This window comes from Mustelus asterias, chromosome 19 (assembly GCF_964213995.1).
Source record: "Mustelus asterias chromosome 19, sMusAst1.hap1.1, whole genome shotgun sequence".
NCBI classification, from domain to species: Eukaryota; Metazoa; Chordata; class Chondrichthyes; order Carcharhiniformes; family Triakidae; genus Mustelus; species Mustelus asterias.
The window spans coordinates 1,034,013-1,056,491 of NC_135819.1; the positions used below are offsets into that span (position 1 = coordinate 1,034,013).

The 22,479-nt window shown below is 48.1% G+C and overlaps 1 protein-coding gene across 3 annotated transcripts in view; it reads left to right on the forward strand.

Moving 5' to 3' along the window:
• LOC144507669 (adhesion G protein-coupled receptor E3-like) overlaps nt 1–22,479 on the forward strand; it is a 102,073-nt gene that overhangs the window by 31,791 nt on the left and 47,803 nt on the right. Inside the window, exons 2-7 of one of the 3 annotated variants that reach the window (XM_078234825.1) lie at nt 2,723–2,812; nt 4,071–4,214; nt 9,594–9,740; nt 14,310–14,456; nt 16,088–16,234; nt 18,535–18,684. In XM_078234825.1, the coding sequence (XP_078090951.1) occupies nt 2,723–2,812; nt 4,071–4,214; nt 9,594–9,740; nt 14,310–14,456; nt 16,088–16,234; nt 18,535–18,684 (825 nt within the window). The remainder of the gene's footprint in view (nt 1–2,722; nt 2,813–4,070; nt 4,215–9,593; nt 9,741–14,309; nt 14,457–16,087; nt 16,235–18,534; nt 18,685–22,479) is intronic. The other 2 variants (XM_078234826.1, XM_078234828.1) reach the window with 2 other exon arrangements.

Genomic DNA, 22,479 nt, shown 5'->3' on the forward strand with positions numbered 1-22,479 from the left:
GCTTTTTGTTTCACTTCCCCATTTGGCCAGTGATCTCGTTTCCCCGGTAACAGGCAGTGGTGGGGTTGTGGTAAAGTGCGGACATTTCCTAGACTCTGGGTTCCGATGTGGCACTTCCTCTCTGTGAAGCCAAGCTTCGATACAAGATGTGTCTGGGGAGGTTTAAAATTGCTGCTCTGTGGGATGGAGGGTGGACGGGGACATGTTGCCATGGCGATATTGTTAGTGGGTTGGGACAACCACCAGATCCTTAGGAAATGAATTCAAATCCCACCAACACAACTGGTGTAAATCTGGAATATAGTCCCAGTAATGGGAATCAGGACATTTATCATTGGTTGTAGTTTAAAAACCCCATCTGGTTCACTTTAGGGAAGGAAATCTGCCTTCAGGGCCCGGTCTGGCCTACATGTGGCTCCAGAGCCACAGCCAATGTGGTTGACTGTAATTTGCCTTTGAGATTGTATCAGAGGCGACTCTGGGATCGCACAGCAGGAGTAACTGGACTTTTACAGTGCACTGGAATCGTAGCAGGCGGGACACAGACCAACGCAAAGACCCATTGACCTCAGGTGGGATTTTCCAGTCTTGGGGCAAGCGTGACCGGAAAGTTCTGTCCTCAGAATCAAAAGGTCATTCCTCCAAGTGCCGTACGCCCGAGACGTAACCTCATACTGTCAATGCAGTGCTGAGGGAGTGCTGTCCTCATAGAATCCCTACAGTGCAGAAGGAGGCCATTCGGCCCATCCAGTCTGCACCGACCACAATCCCACCCAGGCCCTATCCCCCGTAACCCAGCATATTTACCCCGCTAATCCCCTTGACTCTAAGGGGCAATTAAGAACGGCCAATCAACCGAACCCGCACATCTTTGGAGTGTGGGAGGAAACCGGAGCACCCGGAGGAAACCCACGCAGACACGGGGAGAACATGCAGACTCCGCACAGACAGTGACCCGAGGCCGGAATTGAACCCAGGTCCCTGGCGCTGTGAGGCAGCAGTGCTAACCACTGTGCTACCGTGCGGCACGGTAGCATACGGGCGGCACGGTAGCACAGTGGTTAGCACTGCTGCTTCACAGCTCCAGGGACCTGGGTTCGATTCCCGGCTCGGGTCACTGTCTGTGTGGAGTTTGCACATTCTCCTCGTGTCTGCGTGAGTTTCCTCCGGGTGCTCCGGTTTCCTCCCACAGTCCAAAGATGTGCGGGTTAGGTTGATTGGCCATGCTAAAATTGCCCCTTAGTGTCCTGAGATGCGTAGGTTAGAGGGATTAGTGGGTAAAATATATGGGGGTAGGGCCTGGGTGGGATTGTGATCGGTGCAGACTCGATGGGCCGAATGGCCTCTTTCTGTACTGTAGGGTTTCTATGATTTCTATGGTGCCGCCCCACTGTCATCTCTTCAGGTGAGATAGGCCTTCCTGATTAGGCCAGCATTTATTGCCCATCCCTAATTGCCCCTCGAGAAGGTGGTGATGAGCCGCCATCTTGAATTGCTGCAGTCCCTGAGGTGTAGGTGCACCCCCAGTGCTGTTAGGGAGGGAGTTCCAGGATTTTGACCCAACGACAGTGACGGAACAACTGATATATTTCCAAGTCAGGATGGTGAGTGGCTTGGAGGGGAACTTGCAATTGGTGGTGTTCCCATGTATCTGCTGCCCTTGTCCTTCTAGATGGGAATGGTCTTGTGCTTGGAAGGTGATGTTGAAGGAACCTTGGGTGAACTGCTGCAGTGCATCTTGTAGACGGTACACATGGCTGCTACTGAACATTGGTGGTGGATGATTATGGATGGAATGCCAATCAAGTGGGTTGCTTTGTCCTGGGTGATGGAGTGGCACAGTGGTGAGCACTGCTGCCTCGCAGCGCCAGGTACCCGGGTTCGATTCCCGGCTTGGGTCACTGTCTGTGCGGATTTTGCACATTATTTACATTCTTTGGAGTTTGCACCATACAATGAACATGGGGGAACGTGGATTCTGACTTTGATGGACTCCACTGAAGGGTTGCATTTAACTCAGCGTACAAGAATAGTCCAATGGAAAACTCTCAAGAACCAATATTAAATTAATGTTAAACCTGCAGGATTTCCAGTGGATTGGCCGTTGTGTTGCAAGGTGGCACAGTAGTTAGCTGCCTCACAGTGCCAGGTACCCGGGTTCGATTCCCAGCTTGGGTCACTGTCTGTGTGGAGTTTGCACGTTCTCCCCGTGTCTGTGTGGGTTTCCGCTGGGTGCTCCGGTTTGCTCCCACAGTCCAAAGATATGCAGGTTAGGTGCATTGGCCGTACTAAATTGTCCCTTAGTGCCCTGGGATGCATAGGTTAGAGGAGCACCCGAGGAAACCCACGCAGACTCCGCACAGACAGTGACCCAAGCCGAGAATTGAACCCGGGTCCCTGGCGCTGTGAGGCAGCAGAGCTAACAGCGGGTAAAATATGTGGAGTTTTGGGGATAGGATCTGGGTGGGATTGTTGTCGATGCAGGTTCGATGGGCCAAATGTCGGGATTCTATTAATTTAGAGTACCAAAACAGACCATTCGGCCCAACTGTTTACTGCTGGTATTTATGCTCTTCCCATGAACCTCGTCCAACACAAATCCAACATTCAAAATGAACCAATTGAGCCCGTCGCCCTGTTGTCTTGGTGATAGGACTGGGAAATGTTGGCAATAATCGATATGAATAAAAGATGTAACGTGACTGTTTATTCTCCTTCCTAGTGGTTTACCTCGTGCTCTCTTGCAGTCAGTATGTTACGGGCCAGCCATGTGCTTATGGGTACACCAGCAACAGCAACGGGACTTGTGTTGGTGAGTTTGAAGTTTGTTTCGAAGTGTAAGCTTACAATCCTGAAATGTTCACCAGCAACATTTATCATCCATCTCTTTACTGCTTCTGGTCTTGCCCCCTTCTCTCTATGGGCGGCATGGTGGCACAATTGTTAGCTCCGCTGCCTCACAGCACCAGGGACCCGGGTTCAATTCCCGGCTTGTCTGTGCTTAGTCTGCGTGGGTTTCCTCCGGTGCTCCGGTTTCCTCCCACAGTCCAAAGATGTGCAGGTTAGGTGGATTGGCCATGCTAAATTGCCCCTGAGTGTCCAAAGATATGTAGGTTAGGTGGATTGGCCATGCTAAATTTCCCCTTAGTGTCCAAAGATGTGCAGGTTAGGTGGATTGGCCATGCTAAATTGCCCCTTAGTGTCCAAAGATGTGCAGGTTAGGTGGATTGGCCATGCTAAATTGCCCCTTAGTGTCCAAAGATATGTAGGTTAGGTGGATTGGCCATGCTAAATTTCCCCTTAGTGTCCAAAGATGTGCAGGTTAGGTGGATTGGCCATGCTAAATTGCCCCTTAGTGTCCAAAGATGTGTAGGTTAGGTGGATTGGCCATGCTAAATTGCCCCTTAGTGTCCAAAGATGTGTAGGTTAGGTGGATTGGCCATGCTAAATTGCCCCTTAGTGTCCAAAGATGTGCAGGTTAGGTGGATTGGCCATGCTAAACTGCCCCTTAGTGTCCAAAGATGTGTAAGTTAGGTGGATTGGCCATGCTAAATTTCCCCTTAGTGTCCAAAGATGTGTAGGTTAGGTGGATTGGCCATGCTAAATTGCCCCTTAGTGTCAGGGGGATTAGCTAGGGTAAATGGATGGGGCTATGGGGATAGAGCCTGTTTGGGATTGTAGTCAGTGCAGACTCAATGGGCCGAATAGCTTCCTTCTGCACTGTAGGATTCTATGAAAGCATAAAATCCCACCCAAGGTCAGTAGACATTTCCATTGTCCACTCCTCGCCCGCTCTGATTCCCGTGGCGGGCGGGGCGGTTATATTCCAGACAGGGAGTTCATACCCCAATAGACCAACCTCATGGTCCCCATGGAGGTGATTATGCAGAAGTTCATTATTTCCGTGCTCAATGGCCGCTTCTTGCTCCTTCCAATTCTGAGGACGAAGCAGAAAGAGAACCTTTATCTCCTCGATCAGGCTTGAGTTAGAAATCAAGGTTTTATAACGTCCCTCTATCTCCAGCTCCCAGCCTCCCCCCTCTGTTGACGACCTTTCCTGTCCTTTGCAGATGAAGACGAGTGTCTCTCGAGCCCTTGTGGACCCTACTCAACCTGTCACAACACGATTGGAGGGTTCCATTGCAGCTGTCAACGTGGTTTTACCTCAGTGTTCAGTCAACTCCTGAATGGCACACAGGTGTCCTTCTGTCAAGGTCAGTATCCTTACTCAGCTGTCCGGTTTATCTGACACTTCCCACCAGCGGTTCACTATATTATGTGGGGAGGTGAGGGCGTAGGAGAAGGACAATTTACTCAGGCAGTGAATAGATATCACAATCAAGCAGAAATCCTGAACTGAACTGGACTTGTGGGTTTTGTTTATTCATTCCTGGGACATGGGCGTCTCTGGCTGGGCCAGCATTTATTACCCATCCCTAGTTGCCCCTTGAGAAGGTGGTGGTGAGCTGCCTTCTTGAATCGCTGCAGTCCACGTGCTGTGGGTTGACCCACAATGCCGTTAGGGAGGGAATTCCAGGATTTTGACCCAGCAACTGCGAAGGAACGGTGATATATTTCCAAGTCAGGATGGTGAGTGGCTTGGAGGGGAACTTGCAGGTGGTGGTGTTCCCCATGTATCTGCTGCCCTTGTCCTCCTAGATGGAAGTGATCGTGGGTTTGGAAGGTGCTGTCTAAGGATCTTTGGTGAGTTGCTGCAGTGCGTCTTGTAGATAGTACACACTGCTGCTACTGAGCGTCGGTGGTGGAGGGAGTGGATGTTTGTGGATGTGGTGCCAATCAAGCGGGGCTGCTTTGTCCTGGATGGTGTCGAGCTTCTTGAGTGTTGTTGGAGCCGCACCCATCCAGGCAAGTGGGGAGTATTCCATCACACTCCTGACTTGTGCCTTGTAGATGGTGGACAGGCTTTGGGGAGTCAGGAGGTGAGTTACTTGCCGCAGGATTCCCAGCCTCTGACCTGCTCTTGTAGCCGCTGTGTTTATGTATGTGAGAGACTTGCAGCAAAAACAACTGGAAATTGTCACCAATGCCAGTAACACATCGGTCGATCTACAAATCATTGAATCATACAGTGCAGAAGAGGCCCTTCGGCCCATCAACATGCGAGAAACAACTGAGCTCCCACCCAATCCCAATTGCCAGCACGTGGCCCATAGCCCTGAATGTTATGACGTGCCAAGTATTAATCCAGGTACTTTTTAAAGGATGTGAGGCCTCCACCACCCTCCCAGGCAGCGCATTCCAAACCGTCACCACCCTCTGGGTAAAAAAAGTTTGTGCTCACATCCCCCCTAAACCTCCTCCCCCTCACCTTGAACCTATGTCCCCTTGTGACTGACCCTTCACTGAGGGGAAAAGTTGCTCCTTATCCACTCTGTCCATGACCCTCATAATCTTGTGCGCCTCATATGAATTAGGAGCAGAAGTAGGCCATTCAGCCCTTCAAGCCTGCTCAACCGTTTATTAATGGCTGTTCTGATTGTAACCTCAATCCCACGTTCCTGCCGACCCCCAATAACCTTTCACCCCTGATAACCTTTCACCCCTGATAACCTTTCACCCCAATAACCTGTCACCCCTGATGACCTTTCACCTTCCCATTGTTAATCAAGAATCTATCTCGCTCTGCCTCAAAAATATTCAAAGACTCTGCTCCCACTGCCTTCTGAGGAAGAAAGTTCCAGAGACTCACCATCTTCTGAGAGAAAACAACTCTCCTCATCTCCGTCTTAAATGGGCGACCCCCTTATTTTTAAACAGTGACCCCCTAGTTCTAGATTCTCCCACAAGAGCAAACATCCTCTCCACGTCCGCCCTGTCAACACCACTCAGGATTCTAAAGGTTTCACTCAAGTTGCTTCTCACTCTTCTAAACCCTCGTGGATAAAAACCAAACCTCTCCAGCCTTTCCCCATAAGGCAATAGGGGCGGCACGGTGGCACAGTGGTTAGCACTGCTGTCTCACTGCACCAGGGACAGGTTCAATTCCGGGTCACTGTCTGTGCAGAGTTTGCCCATTCTTCCCATATCTGCGTGGGTTTAAGAACATAAGAACTAGGAGCAGGAGTAGGCCATCTGGCCTCTCGAGTCTGCTCCACCATTCAATAAGATCATGGCTGATATTTTCGTGGACTCAGCTCCACTTACCCGCCCGCTCACCATAACCCTTAATTCCTTCACTGTTCAAAAATCTATCTATCTTTGCCTTAAAAACATTCAATGAGGCCTCAACTGCTTCACTGGGCAGGGAATTCCACAGATTCACAACCTTTTGGGTGAAGAAGTTCCTCCTCAACTCAGTCCCTAATCTGCTACAGAAGGATATAGATAGGCTGGAAATTTGGGCAAGGAAATGGCAGATGGAGTTCAATCCTGATAAATGCGAAGTGATGCATTTTGGTGGGAATAATGTAGGGAGGAGCTACACGATAAATGGAAGAACCATAAAGGGTGTAGAGACGCAGAGGGACCTGGGTGTGCAAGTCCACAGATCTTTGAAGGTGACGTCACAGGTGGAGAAGGTGGTGAAGAAGGCATATGGCATGCTTGCCTTTATAGGACGGGGCATAGAGTATAAAAGTTGGGGTCTGATGTTGCAGATGTATAGAACCTTGGTTCGGCCGCATTTGGAATACTGCGTCCAGTTCTGGTCGCCACACTACCAGAAGGACGTGGAGGCTTTGGAGAGAGTACAGAGGAGGTTTACCAGGATGTTGCCTGGTATGGAGGGGCTTGGTTATGAGGAGAGATTGGGGAAACTGGGGTTGTTCTCCTTGGAAAGACGGAGGATGAGGGGAGACTTAATAGAGGTGTATAAAATTATGAAAGGCATAGATAGGGTGAACGGTGGGAAGCTTTTCCCCGGGTCGGTGGTGACGTTCACGAGGGGTCATAGGTTCAAGGTGAAGGGAGGGAGGTTTAACATAGATATCAGAAGGACGTATTTCACACAGAGGGTCGTGGGGGCCTGGAATGTGTTGCCGGGCAAGGTGGTGGAGGCGGACACACTGGGAACATTTAAGACTTATCTAGACAGCTATATGAACGGAGTGGGAACGGAGGGATACAAAAGAGTGGTCTAGTCTGGACCAGGGAGCGGCGCGGGCTAATTGTTCCTTGTTTCTCGTTTCAAGGCTTCATTCTATGATCATCTTGCTGGTGCCAGTACAGAGCGAGACTGCGGATAGTTGGGAACCTGTCTCGGGGTCAGGGAATTCATATGGTGTTCGTGGAAGTGGAAATGACTAGGGTTGGGCAGCATTTTCCGATCAGGGCCATTGTGATCTCCTGGACTCGTTTCGATCGCCTCAGGGGGTCGGAGAGGAATTTCCCAGATTTTTTTTCCCCATATTGGCCCTGGGGTTTTTCACTCTGGGTTTTCGCCTCTCCCTGGAGATCACATGGTCTGGAATGGGGGCGTGGGGGTGAGTTAATAGGTTGTAATGAACAAAGCATCGTAGCTGTGAGGGACAGCTCGGTGGATAGGATATTGGTATGTAGATAGGCTGGAAAATTGGGCGGGGATCCTGGATTCAGGATTCAATCCTGGACCGGGGAGCGGCACGGGCTTGGAGGGCCGAAGGGCCTGTTCCTGTGCTGTATTGTTCTTTGTTCTTTGTTCTTGCTCCCCCTTATTTTGAGGCTGTACCATCACAGCCAAAAAATGTGTGGGTTAGGTTGATTGGCCATCAGTATTAGGGAGATTAGCAGGGTAAGTAAGTGGGGTTGCAGGTACAGGACCGGGTGGGATTGTTGTCAGTGCAGGCTTGATGGACCAAATAGTTTCCTTCTGCATTGTAGGGATTCTATGAACCCACCCAATCCTGATGTTAGTCTAATGAACCTTCTCCAAACTGCCTCCAAAGCATTTACATCAATCCTTAATTAAGGAGACCAATACTGTGCACAATGCTCCAGATGTGGCCTCATAGTCCAGGGGATCGAGAATTTTCTAGTTGAGGTTTTGCTCTAGATATACCCTCAAAATTAACTATGTTAGTTAAGATTATGAGTGGCTTTAGTAGGAAAATGAGGAGAATTTGTTTCAACTGCTCAGTAACCAGAGGGATTAAAAGATTAAAAGATCATTGGTAAATGAGATAAGATGAGAAGAAATTTATTTTATGTAGCGAGTTGCTAGAATCTGGAACACGTTATCTATGAGTTGTGGTTGATGCTGTTTCTGAAGCAGCTTTGACTGCACCCAGACATTGCCAAGAATCTGTAGGATTCGATGCTCAATATTTATGAAAACTGACATGTAATCGAATATTCCGGAATGATCAAATCAAGTGCGGAAGTGAATGCCATTAACATGGTATTGCAGAGGTCGCGTAATGGCATTATAAAATTTCTGTAAATATATCTACGCTCAGGGAAGGGAGTAAATTCCAAATGCACGTCAGATTACAGTACAATGTGCCATTAGGTTTAACCGCCACTGTCTTCTCCTGTCTACCCTTCAAGGTGCTAAATATTAAGCAGCCAGAATGTTTGGTTCAGGCTAACAGGACCAGTCGGATTTATTTGCGAAACAATTATACAGAAGCTCGGTCTTTTCTCCTTGGAGAGACGTAGGATGAGAGGAGACCTAATAGAGGTATATAAGATGTTAAGAGGCATAGATCGGGTGGACTCTCAGAGGCTTTTTCCCAGGGTGGAAATGGCTGCTACGAGAGGACACAGGTTTAAGGCGCTGGGGTGTAGGTACAGGGGAGATGTTAGGGGGAAGTTTTTCACACAGAGGGTGGTGGGCGAGTGGAATCGGCTGCCATCAGTGGTGGTGGAGGCAAACTCAATAGGGTCTTTTAAGAGACTCCTGGATGAATACATGGGACTTAATAGGATGGAGGGTTATAGGTAGGCCTAAAAGGTAGGGATATGTTCGGCACAACTTGTGGGGCCGAAGGGCCTGTTTTGTGCTGTAGTTTTTCTATGTTTCTATGTTTCTAAGCAACTGTTGAAGATTGCTGGAAAGATGGAGGTTGAGGGGAGACCTGATCGAGGCATAGATAGGGTGGATAATCAGAGATTTTTTTCCCCCAGGGTGGAAGTGTCAATTGTAAGGGGGCACAGGTGAGAGGGGGAAAGTTTAAGGGAGGATGTTTTTCACATAGAGAGTGGTGAGTGCCTGGAATGCACTGCCAGAGGAAGCAGGCACATTAACAACACTTAAGAGGCATCTGGATGGGTGCATGAATAGGGAGGGAATAGAGGGATACGGACCGAGTAAGGGCAGAAGGGTTTTTCTTATAGTTTAATTAGGGCATCACGATTGGCAGGGACTTGGAGGGCAGAAGGGTCTGTCCCTGTGCTGTACTGTTCTTTGTCCTCCTTGTTTATCACCCACTGGTCAGAGTTTGAGTTTTATTTCCACGATTTGGCCTCCTTATCAGAATATCCGAGTTAAGGGACGCTTTTGCCCAGCGTGAGCTAGATTGAGATGTTCCACTCACCCCACCGAAGGCACTCCCCAGCAAAAAAAGAAGGAATGTGGACCAGACTCCCATTCGGCAGGTTAACAGAGAAGCCACTAATCCAGCAGAAATCCCAAGCTCACCATGTTTATTTTGCAGATACCAACGAGTGTGGCTCTAGCCCATGTGGGCCCACTGCTGTCTGCCACAACACAGAGGGGAGTTTTTACTGTACTTGTGGTAAAGGATTTTACTCAGTTTCTGGACGTTATATGTTCGCTGGTGAAACTGACTCCCACTGTAGAGGTGATTACCTTGACTGTTTCTTCTTAAGTCATGTTTTGCTCTTCATTCCTTGCTCTAAGGCTGCACCCACAATTTTCCCCACCCCATCATCCCAGGGCCATCTTCTCAATGAGATGCAACATACGCTCATTTCCCACATCTCAGTTGCAGCTTAATTACTGCCCCTTCCTCAATAATATCATCATCCATCTTCTCCCCTGGGCTAACGTTCCTCCCCATCCAACTGGATATGATCAACTTTTTCTTGTGGTCTACCCTTAAACCCTTCCCATGCCGCCAACTATTGTCTCAGTTCTAGCCTCACCACCTTTGAAATGAATCTCGCGGCGGCATGACTTCTTTCATTTCATCTCTCTCTTCAAATACGTTCAATCCGGGCTTCTGTCTCAGCGGCAGCATGGTGGCACAGTGGTTAGCACTGCCGCTTCACGGCGCCAGGGACCCGGGTTCAATTCCCAGCTTCAGGTCACTGTCTGTGCGGAGTCTGCACGTTCTCCCCGTGTCTGCGTGGGTTTCCTCCAAGTGCTCGGGTTTCCTCCCACAGTCTGAAAGATGTTCAGGTTAGGTGGATTGGCCATGCTAAATTGTCGCTTAGCGTCCAAAGGTGTGCGGGTTAGGTGGATTGGCCATGCTAAATTGCCCCTTAGTGTCCAAAGATGTGCAGGTTAGGTGGATTGGCCATGCTAAATTGCCCCTTAGTGTCCAAAGATGTGCAGGTTAGGTGGATTGGCCATGCTAAATTGCCCCTTAGTGTCCAAAGATGTGCAGGTTAGGTGGATTGGCCATGCTAAATTGCCCCTTCGTGTCCAAAGATATGCAGGTTAGGTGGATTGGCCACGCTAAATTGTCCCTTAATGTCTCAAGATGTGCAGGTTAGGTGGATTGACCATGCTAAATTGCCCCTTAGTGTCCAAAGATGTGCAGGTTAGGTGGATTGACCATGCTAAATTGTGTGTGGCAAGGGATAGGACAAGGGGAGAGAGGGCCTGGGTAATATACTCTGTGGGAGAGTTAGTGCAAACTCGATGGGTCGAACGGCCTCTTCTGCATTGTAGGGTTTCTATGATCTCACTGTGAACCGTGACGGTGACAGTCAAAGTTACGCACCAACCCTGTTTCGTATGGCCGTTTATAACCCATCTGCCTTCCTCATAGAAATCATAGAAACCCTACAGTGCAGAAAGAGGCCATTCGGCTCATCTAGTCTGCACCGACCACAATCCCACCCAGGCCCTACCCCCGTATCCCTACATATTTTACCCGCTAATCCCTCTAATCTATGCATCCCAGGACACTGAGGGGCAATTTTAGCATGGCCAATCGACCTAACCTGCACATCTTTGGACTGTGGGAGGAAACCGGAGCACCCAGAGGAAACCCACGCAGACACGAGGAGAACGTGCAAACTCCACACAGACAGTGACCCAAGCCGGGAATCGAACCCGGGTCCCTGGAGCTGTGAGGCAGCAGTGCTAACCCACTGTGCTACCGTGCCGCCCAATCTGTCCTCAATCTGTGTGAGGTTTTTGACACGGCCAACTACACAATCCTGTTGTTTATTTTCCTTTTTATTCTCCATCAACAAACTCGGATTATTTGTGAAACATTAATGTTGTCTCATCAGGAATGTTTCAACAGTCTGGGCTTGTTTCCATTGGAGTTTAGAAAACCATAAGACCACAAGATATAGGAGCAGGATTAGGCCATTGGCTCATCGAGTCTGCTCTGTCATTCGATCAAGGCTGATACATTTCTCAATCCCAGTCTCCTGCCTTTTCCCTGTAACCTTTTGACCCCCTTACCAATCAAGAGCCTATCTATCTCTGCCTTAAAGACACTCAATGACCCGGCCTCCACATCCTTCTGTGGCAATGAATTCCACAGATTCACCACTCTCTGGGTGAAGAAATTCCTCCACATCTCGGTTCTAAAGTCCTTTACTCTGAGGCTGTGCCCTCGGATCCGAGTCTCTCCGACTAATGGAAACATCTTCCCCACTTCCACTCTATCCAGGCGTCTCAGTATTCTGTAAGTTTCAATGAGATCCCCCCCTCATCCTTCCAAACTCCACAGAGCACAGACCCAGAGCCCTCAGACGAAGACTGAGGGAGTGACGTGATTGAAGATCTGTAAGATCCTGGAAATGCCAGATAAACCCAGTAGCAGAGAGGGAGCGAAACAGAGTTAACTTGTTCTATCGAGAGCCGCATCGGACTCGAAACATTAACTCTGTTTCTCCACGGATGCTGACAGACCTGCTGAGATTATCCAGCATTTTCTGTTTTTATTTCAGATTTCCAGCTTCCACAGTATTTTGCCTTTATCTTATTAAAAAGTTCATCACTCACCTGATGAAGGATCATCGCTCCGAAAGCTCGTGCTACCAAATAAACCTGTTGGACTTTAACCTGTTGTGAGACTAATTACTGTGCCCACCCCAGCCCAACACCGGCAACTCCACATCATAAAACTTTAAAGTTAATTTATTTGTCACAAGGAAGGCTTACATTAACGCTGCAATGAAGTTACTGTGAAATTCCCCTAGTCGTCACACTCCAGCGCCTGTTTGGGTCAATGCACCCTAACCAGCATGTCTTTCAGACTGTGGGAGGAAACTGGAGCACCCGGAGGAAACCCACGCAGACACGGGGAGAACGTGCAGACTCCACACAGACAGTGACCCAAGCCGGGAATCGAACCCGGGTCCCTGACGCTGTGAGGCAGCAGTGCTAACCACTGTGTCACCGTGCTGCCCACTCTCTGCAGCTTTATTCTATCCAGTATCTATGCTCTGCCATCTCTGTGTCTATGTTAACGATCCCATCTCTATCTTCATTCAAACAGTCCAGAAGGGAAAAAATAGTTCACACCAGTATTCTTATTTCCCCGTTTTACTGATATTCCATTTTAAGGAATACAAGACCAATCCAGACCAGTATTCTCATTTCTCCTGTTATGTATTGTGTAGCGTCACTCATAGATAGAATCATAGAATCCCGACAGTGCAGAAGGAGGCCAATCAGCCCATTGGGTCTGCACCAAAAACTATCCCACATAGGCCCTATCCCCATAACCCCACACATTTACCCTGCTAATCCCGCTAACCTGCGCATCCCGGGACACTAAGGGGCAATTTAGCATGGCCAATGCACACTAACCCACACATCTTTGGACTGAGGGAGGAAACCAGAGCACCCGGAGGAAACCCACGCAGACACAGGGAGAACGTGCAAACTCCACACAGACAGTGACCCAAGCCAGGAATCGAACCCAGGTCGCTGGAGCTGTGAGGCAGCAGTGCTAACCACTGTGCCACCGTGTCGCCCCTTTTATGTGGTGACATGTTCAGAAGGGATAGGGTGGGGGAGGATGGGCCTATGTGGGATGCCCTTTTGGAGAGTCGGTACGGATGTGATGGGCTAAATGGCCTCTTTCTGCACTGTAGGGATTCTCTTCTATGCATTCTATGTTTCTTCAGAAGGAACTCTTCGAAATGCAGCCAATGAAAATACAACAAAACTTCCTCCAACTTATAAATTAAAGAAACTTAATTACTCCAAATTTGGGGTCTCGCCCTGGGCCACTCCAAGCTCTCCACAATTCTACATAGTTCCTTATTTATAGTGGATCAGCTGGTCAGCTGACTATTACCTCACTCTGTAATTGGTTCCATGGTTTACTGGGTCAACTGACCCTTACACCTTGTTCCCATTGGTCACATTACATCCAATACAAAGTTGTCACCGGTTACGTCCTAACATTCTCGGGATTCTCTTTGGGAGATTCTCACTGTCTTTCATTCTGTCCAGTAAGAAGTCTCACAACACCAGGTTAAAGTCCAACAGGTTTATTTGGTAGCAAATACCATAAGCTTTCGGCGCTTGCTGCTCCTTCGTCAGATGGAGTGGTCTCTGTTCTCCAACAGTGCACAGACACAGAAATCAAGTTACAGAATACTAATTAGAATGTAAATCTCTACAGCCAGCCAGGTCTTAAAAGGTACAGATAATGTGGTTGGAGGGAACATTAAACACAGGTTAAAGAGATGTGTATTGTCTCCAGACAGAATAGCTAGTAAGATTCTGCAAGATCAGGGGGAAAGCTGTGGGGGTTACTGATAGTGTGACATAAATCCAACATCCCGGTTGAGGCCGTCCTCATGTGTGCGGAACTTGGCTATCAGTCTCTGCTCAGCGACTCTGCGCTGTCGTGTGTCGTGAAGGCCGCCTTGGAGAACGCTTACCTGAAGATCCAAGGCTGAATGCCCGTGACCATTTCATTCTGTCAGCATACAACATCTACCTAATAAAGCTTGACTAACTGGTTAAGTAACCCACCATGTGGCAGCACTTTTCATCCTTTTATCTTTGCTGTACATGTGAGTTAATCACACACACATCAAACATCGCCGTCTTACTGCTCTTTCACCTCATATTTTTCTCACACATTTTCCTCAACCTTGCTACGTCTTTTGAAAGACTTCCACTCTCTCCTCTTCATTCCTAAAGTCACACCGTCCAAAGTGTTACATTCAGGCGAACGACCCCTTATCCCCTCTTTGTGTTTCAGATGAAAATGAGTGTCTTACGAGCCCATGTGGGCCCAACGGCCAATGTCACAACAGCGAAGGGAGTTACTCCTGCACCTGTGGGACGGGATTTTTCCCAGATTCCAGATATCACGAGATAACCGGACAAGCCAACCCCTCCTGTTGGGGTAAGTACGGTGACAGGGGATCTGGCCGTGGTCTTAAAGAATGTATCTTTCTCTTCAATTCTCACTCCCTGCTTTAATGGTTGTCCCACGACATGCTTCCATTTCCTCATTATCAAAAGCTCAGCCCCTCAACATCAACTTATCAATGAGACTCACCCTCCAAGACATCCCCACTTCTGGCCACCACAATACAGGAACGGTGTCATTGCTCTGGAGACAGTGCAGAGGAGATGTACTAGAATGTTGCTAGGGTTGGAGAATTATAGCTATGAGGAGACACACTGTGGCACAGTGGTTAGCACTGCTACCTCACAGCGCCAGGGTCCCGGGTTCGATGCTCGGGTCACTGTCTGTGTGGAGTTAGCGCATTCTCCCCGTGTCTGCATGGGTTTCCTCCGGGTGCTCCGGTTTCCTCCCACACTCCAAAGATGTGCGGGTTAGGTGGACTGGCCATGCTAAATTGCCCCTCAGTGTCAGGAGGACTAGCTAGGGTAAATTCATTGGGTTGTGGGGATAGGCTCTGGGTGGGATTGTGGTCGGTGCAGACTCGATGGGCCAAATGGCCTCCTTCTGCACTGTAGGTTTCTATGATTCTATATATTGTTACAGTCATAGCTAGGGTGTAGAGAAAGATCAACTTAATGCGAGGTAGGTCCATTCAAAAGTCTGACAGCAGCAGGGAAGAAGCTGTTCTTGAGTCGGTTGGTACGTGACCTCAGACTTTTGTATCTTTTTCCCGACGGAAGAAGGTGGAAGAGAGAATGTCCGGGGTGCTAAATTGGGATCTAAGTTGTGACAACTCAAACCTCATTTAGTGGAAGAGAGATTTAGTTCCGTGGTGCCGATAATTGTTTATAAGACCATAAGACATAGGAGCAGAATTAGGCCACTCGGCCCATCGAGTCTGCTCCCCCATTCAATCAAGGCTGATATTTTTCTCATCCCCATTCTCCTGCCTTTTCCCCATAACCCCTGATCCCCTTATTAATCAAGAACCTATCTATCTCTGTCTTAAAGACACTCAATGACCCGGCCTCCACAGCCTTCTGCGGCAAAGACTTCCACAGATTCACCACTCTCAGGCTGAAGAAATTCCTCCTCATCTCTGTTTTAAAGGATCGTCCCTTTAGCCTGAGGTTGTGCCCTCTGGTTCTAGTTTTTCCTACTAGTGGAAACATCCTCTCCACGTCCACTCTATCCAGGCCTCGCAGTATCCTGTAAGTTTCAATAAGATCCCCCCCTCATTCTTCTAAACTCCAATGAGTACAGACCCAGAGTCCTCAACCGTTCCTCATATGACTAGCTCTTCATTCCAGGGATCATTCTTGTGAACCTCCTCTGGACCCTTTCCAAGGCCAGCGCATCCTTCCTTAGATACGGGGCCCAAAACTGCTCACAATACTCCAAATGGGGTCTGACCAAAGCCTTATACAGCCTCAGAAGTGCATCCCTGCTCTTGTATTCTAGCCCTCTCGACATGAATGCTAACATTGCATTTGCCTTCCTAACTGTGACTGAACTTGCGCGTTAACCTTTATAAGTGAGGGTGGGGTTTGAAGCCAGCTCCCAATGATGAGGTTAGTGTTGAACACAATGCACCATAATGCTTCTCGCTCTGTTTTACATTGCAGATGTTGATGAGTGTCTCACTGAACCTTGTGGCTACAATGCAATTTGTCACAACTCGGAAGGGAGTTTTTCCTGCACTTGTGAAAGGGGATTTTACTCCAATTCCGGAGATCATAGTTTCAGCGGACTGGCGGAGTCCTACTGTAAAGGTAAATACTGTTCCGTCTTGGGCATTGGTCTTTAGTAATATTTAATATTGCTAATCTCAGAGAATTATATCATAAATATCATCGAATCCCACAGGGCGGCACAGTGGTTAGCACTGCTGCCTCACAGGGTCCCAGGTTCAATTCCCGGCTTGGGTCACTGCCTGTGTGGAGTCTGCACGTTCTCCCCGTGTCTGCGTGGGTTTCCTCCGGGTGCTCCAGTTTCCTCCCATACTCCAAAGATGTGCAGGTTAGTTTGATTGGCCGCAATTGATTGATTGGCTAAATTGACCCGAATGTCAGGGGGATTAGCAGGGTAAATGTGTGGGGTTACGGGAATTAGGCCTGGGTGGGATCATGGCCGCTGCAGACTCGATGGGCTGAATGGCCTCCTTCTGTCGTGTCGGGATTCTATGATTCTATTCTGTGAACAGAAGGAGGCCATTCAGCCCATCGAGTCTGCACCGACCACAATCCCACCCAGGCCCTATCCCCATAACCCCATGCATTTACGCTAGCTAGTACTCCTGACACTAAGGGGCAATTTAGCCCGGCCAATCCACCCAACCCACACATTTTTGGACTGTGGGAGGAAACCGGAGCACGCGGAGGAAACCCACGCAGACACGAGGAGAACGTGCAAACTCCACACAGACAGTGACCCTAGCCAGGAATCGAACCTGGGTTCCTGGCACTGTGAGGCAGCAGCGCTAACCACTGTGCCACCGTGCCATCCCGACCAAGGTCCCTCAAATGTACAGGAAGGACAAAATGGTGGCAATCACAAGCCAGATTCCACCCACAATTGTTAGAATGATAGAGCCCCTCCAGTGCAGAAGGAAGCCATTCGGCCCATCGAGCCTGCGCTGACAATTATCCCACCCAGGCTCTATCCCTGTAATCCCACATATTTACCCTGCTAATCCCCTTGACACTAAGGGGCAACTTAGCACGGCCAATCAACCTAACCAAGCATCTTTGGAGTGTGGGAGGAAACCGGAGCACCCGGAGGAAACCCACGGGGAGAACGGGCAAACTCCACACAGTCACCCAAGGCCGGGATCGAACCCGCGTCCCTGGCGCTGTGAGGCAGCAGTGCTAAGCACTGTGCTACAGTGTGTGGTCACGCTATGATGTCATCACTATGGGAGGTGTGCATGTATGTGTGTGTGTGTGCATGTATGTCTGTGTGTGTATGCGTGCGGAGTGGGACTTGGCAGACATACCTTCCCTGGGTTGTGAATGTGAAAAATAAACTAACCATCTGAGTTCATCGTAACTCGAGTTCGCCTTGGTGTCCTCGTGCATCAGTCGCTGAAAGTAGGCGCGTGGGTGCAACAGGCAGTTATTCTCCTTATTCTGGACTTACCCACCAGGGAGAGTTTCTCTATTTACCTCATCAACTCTTTCAATCATCTTAAATCTTAAGAGGTGGATACTCAGCGAGACCTTGGAGTCCTCGTGCATCAGTCGCTGAAAGTAAGCGTGCAGGTACAGCAGGCAGTAAAGAAGGCAAATGGTACGTTGTCCTTCATAGCGAGAGGATTTGAGTACAGGGATAGGGATGTTTTGCTGCAATTGTACAGGGCGTTGGTGAGGTCACACCTGGAGCATTGTGTGCAGTTTTGGTGTCCTTATCTGAGGAAGGATGTCCTTGCTATAGAGGGAGCACAGCGAAGGTTTACCAGGCTGATTCCTGGGATGGCAGGTCTGTCAATATGAAGAGAGACTAAGTCGGTTAGGATTATATTCACTGGAGTTTAGAAGAGTGAGAGGGGATCTCATAGAAACTTTTAAAATTCTAACAGGGTTAGACAGGGTAGATTCAGGAAGAATGTTCCCGATGGTGGGGGGAGTCCAGAACTAGGGGTCATAGTTTGAGGATAAGGGGTAAACATTTTAGGACTGAGGTGAGGAGAAATTTCTTCACCCAGAGGGTGGTGAATGTGTGGAATTCACTCCCACAGAATGTAGTTGAGGCCAAAACATTGTCTGATTTCAAGAAGAAATTAGATATAGCTCTTGGGGCTAAAGGGATCGAGGGATATGGGGTGAAGGGGAGGATCAGGATATTGAATTTGATGATCAGCCATGATCAAAATGAATGGCGGAGCAGGCTCGAAGGGCTGAATGGCCTCCTCCTGCTTCTAGTTTCTATGTTTCTATGTTTTATTTATGTGGGGTGTCCACTAGAGTTGCACATTGTAGAACTCTATTCTCTTCGCCAATCATCGACATTCAGTGAATGTAATTGCAGGCTTTTAAAGTGAAGATTTATTCCTTCTCTCTGTGTTTTATTACAGATTATAATGAGTGCGAGACGACTTCAATAACATGTGGAAATAACGCAAGCTGTCACAATACCGAGGGAAGTTTCTACTGTAATTGCCACAAAGGATTTGCCCGATCCAATGGGGAAACCAATTTCACTGGATATGGAAGAGGATGTGAAGGTAAATGCATCTCGTAAGGTTCAACTTAGACCCAAATCTTTGAGGGTGAAACAATCTAACTGGGAGATTTTCTGAAACCATTTTATATCTCCAGTTATTCCATTAAATTTGCTGACGACACAAAGATAGGTAGGAAAGAAAATTTGATTTTGAGTTGATTTGATTTATTATTGTCACGTGTATTGGGATACAGTGAAAAGTATTGTTTCTGACGTGTTATACAGACAAAGCATACCGTACATAGAGAAGGAAAGGAGAGAGTGCAGAATGTAGTGTTACAGTCATAGCTAGGGTGTAGAGAAAGATCAACTTAATGCGAGGTAGGTTCATTCAAAAGCCTGATGGCAGCAGCAGGGAAGAAGCTGTTCTTGAGTCGGTTGGTACATGACTTCAGACTTTTGTATCTTTTTCCCGACGGAAGAAGATGGAAGAGAGAATGTCCGGGATGCGTGGGGTTCTTGATTATGCTGGCTGCTTTTCCAAGGCAACGGGAAGTGTAGACAGAGTCATTGGATGGGAGGTTGGTTTGCGTGATGGACTGGGCTACATTCACAACCCATTGTAGTTCCTTGCGGTCTTGGGCAGAGCAGGAGCCATACCAAGCTGTGATACAACCAGAAAGAATGCTTTCTATGGTGCATCTGTAAAAGTTGGTGAGAGTCATAGCGGACATGCCAAATTTCCTTAGTCTTCTGAGAAAGTAGAGGCGTTGGTGGGCTTTCTTAACTATAGTGTCGGCATGGGGGGGACCAGGACAAGTTGTTGGTGATCTGGACACCTAAAAACATGAAGCTCTCGACCCTTTCTACTTCATCCCCATTGATGTAGACAGGGGCATGTTCTCCTTTACGCTTCCTGAAGTCGATGACAATCTCCTTCATTTTGTTGACATTGAGGGAGAGGTTATTGTTGCCGCACCAGTTCACCAGATTCTCTATCTCATTTCCGTGCTCTGTCTTGTCATTGTTTAAGATCCCGCCCACTACAGTGGTGTCATCAGCAAACTTGAAAATCGAATTGGAGGGGAATTTGGCCATTCAGTTAGAGGTGTATAAGGAGTATAGTAAGGGGCTGAGAACACAGCCTTGTGGAGCACCGGTGTTGAGGATGATTGTGGAGGAGGTATTGTTGCCTATCCTTACTGACAGCGGTCTGTGAGGTAGGAAGTCTAGGTTCCAGTTGCAGAGGGAGAGCCAAGCCCCAGGCCACGGAGTTTGGAGATGAGTCTCGTGGGAATAATGGTGTTAAAGGCTGAGCTGTAGTCAATAAATAGGAGTCTGACATTGTGAAGGCTGTGAAGTGGACATAAGGAAGCTACAAAGGAATTAGGTGAAGTAAGTGGGTAAAAACCTGGCAAATGGAGTATAATGTGGGCAAATGTGACATTGTCCACTTTGGGAGGAAGAATAAAAAAAGTTCATTATTTAAATGGTGGGAGATTGCAGATGTCTGAGATGCAGAGGGATCCGGGTGTCCTTGTGCATGAATCATAAAAGGCTGATATGGAGGTATTTGATTTGATTTGATTTATTATTGTCACATGTACTAGCATAGAGTGAAGAGTATTGTTTCTTGCGTGCTATACAGACAAAGCATACCATTCATAGAGAAGGAAAGGAGAGGGTGCAGAATGTAGTGTTACAGTCATAGCTAGGGTGTAGAGAAAGATCAACTTAATGCAAGGTAAGTCCATTTAAAAGTCTGACAGCAGCAGGGAAGAAACTGTTCTTGAGTCGGTTGGTATGTGACCTCAGACTTTTGTATCTTTTTCCCAACGGAAGAAGGCGGAAGAGAGAATGTCCGGGATGATGAAAAGCTAATTGGGAACTGATTGTGAGTGGATTTGATTACAAAAGTAGAGAGGGTTATGCTTCAGTTATACAGGGCATTGGTGAGACCACATCTGGAGTGTTGGTCTCCTTATTTAAGAAAGGATGTAAGTGTGTTGGAAGCAATTCAGAGAAGGTTTAAGAGATGATTACCAAGAATAGGGGGGTTGGCTTATGAGGAAAGGTTGGAGATGTTAGGTTTGTGTCCACTGGAGTTTCGAAGAGTTAGAGGCGACATTAAGAGGGTTATTGACACAGTGGATGAAGATGTTTCCACTTGTGGGAGAATCTAGAACTTGGGGGTCACTGTATAAAAATAAAGGGTTCACCCATTTAAGACAGAGATAAGGAGAATTGTTTTCTCTCAGAAGGTGGGGAGTCTCTGGAATTCTCTTCCTCAGAAGGCAGTGGAAGCAGAGACTGTGAATAGTTTTAAGGCAGAGTGAGATAGATTCTTGATAAACGAGGGGGTGAAAAGTTATTGGGGGTAGGCGGGAATGTGGGACTGAGGCTACAATCATATCAGTCTCACAGAGCGCCAGGGACCCGGGTTCGATTCCGGCCTTGGGTCACTGTCTGTGTGGAGTTCTCCCCGTGTCTGCATGGGTTTCCTCCGGGTGCTCCGGTTTCCTCCCACACTCCAAAAATGTGCAGGTTAGGTTGATTGGGCATACTAGATTGACCTTTAATGTCCAGGGGATTAGCAGGATAAATATGTGGAGTTGGGGGATAGGGCCTGGGCCGTAACTCCACATATTTACCCCGCTAATCCCCCTGACACTAAGGAGCAATTTAGCATGGCCAATCCATCTAACCCGCACATCTTTGGATTGTGGGAGGAAACCAGAGCACCCGGTGGAAACCCACGCAGACACAGGAAGAACATGCAAGCTCCACACAGTCACCCGAGGCCGGATTCGAACCCGGGTCCCTGGCGCTTTGAGGCAGCAGTGCTAACCACTGTGCCACCGTACAGCGATGCTAATAGAATAGTTATGCAAATCAGTGATGTGGGTTCTGATGTCAGTGACATCATGTGTGAGACTCGAGTGAGAGGATGGAACATTCTGTACTCAGGAGATACGTACCTACACTAATATGTATCTTGTATAAAGGCCAACATTTTCCAGACCTTCCTGCCAGTGGGATCTTCCAGTCCCGCCGATGGCACTTTCCCCAGCGGTGGAGGTTCCGGGGCAAAACCCCATAGACATCAGCAGCACCCCAACATCCAGACACCGGCCAATGGGAGGTCTTCCTATGTCACTGGAAAATACACTGCGGGGAGCATGGAAAATTTCACTCATACAGTTAATAAACTAGTTTAAGACTGCAGTCTGTCCCAGTGAGGTAGGTCACTGTAGCGGGATCCCTCTTTTTAACTCCACTGGGTTTATTTTAGGTTGGGTTCTCCGTCACCCAAACCCCACCAATGCCCGAGTGATTCTCTCTCTCGCCGATGAAACAATGGCCACCTTGCGTCTACTTCACTAGAGTAGCGCTCCCAAGAGGGAGAAAAGGAAACTGCTGCCTATCCACTATCTGGCAGCCTTTCCTGAGTGGGCGGTTTCGAAGCGCCCAGGGTACCCTCAGTTCTAGACTCCGGAATTATGGTAAGGAATATTTATATTGTGACTTAGTCAGAGATCATTGGTGAGAAATTGAAAAGATCAAAACGGACTCCAACGGAAGTCAAAGATATATATATATATATATTTATTAAAACATCAAGGTCAAAGGTCACCAAACACCAGGAAAACAACACACAATGCCTTATGCTCTATAAGACTATAAGCTATGGAAGGAATACTAAGACGGACACCTCGGAATTCTTACTTTATACAAGTTTACCAGTGTCTTAAACTATGAAAGGTGCATGCAAAAGCCCCCCCACTTTCCCCAAAGCCCCATCCACTATGATGATCTCGGGAACTTCGCGAATTACCAGGGGATACTCACAATCCTA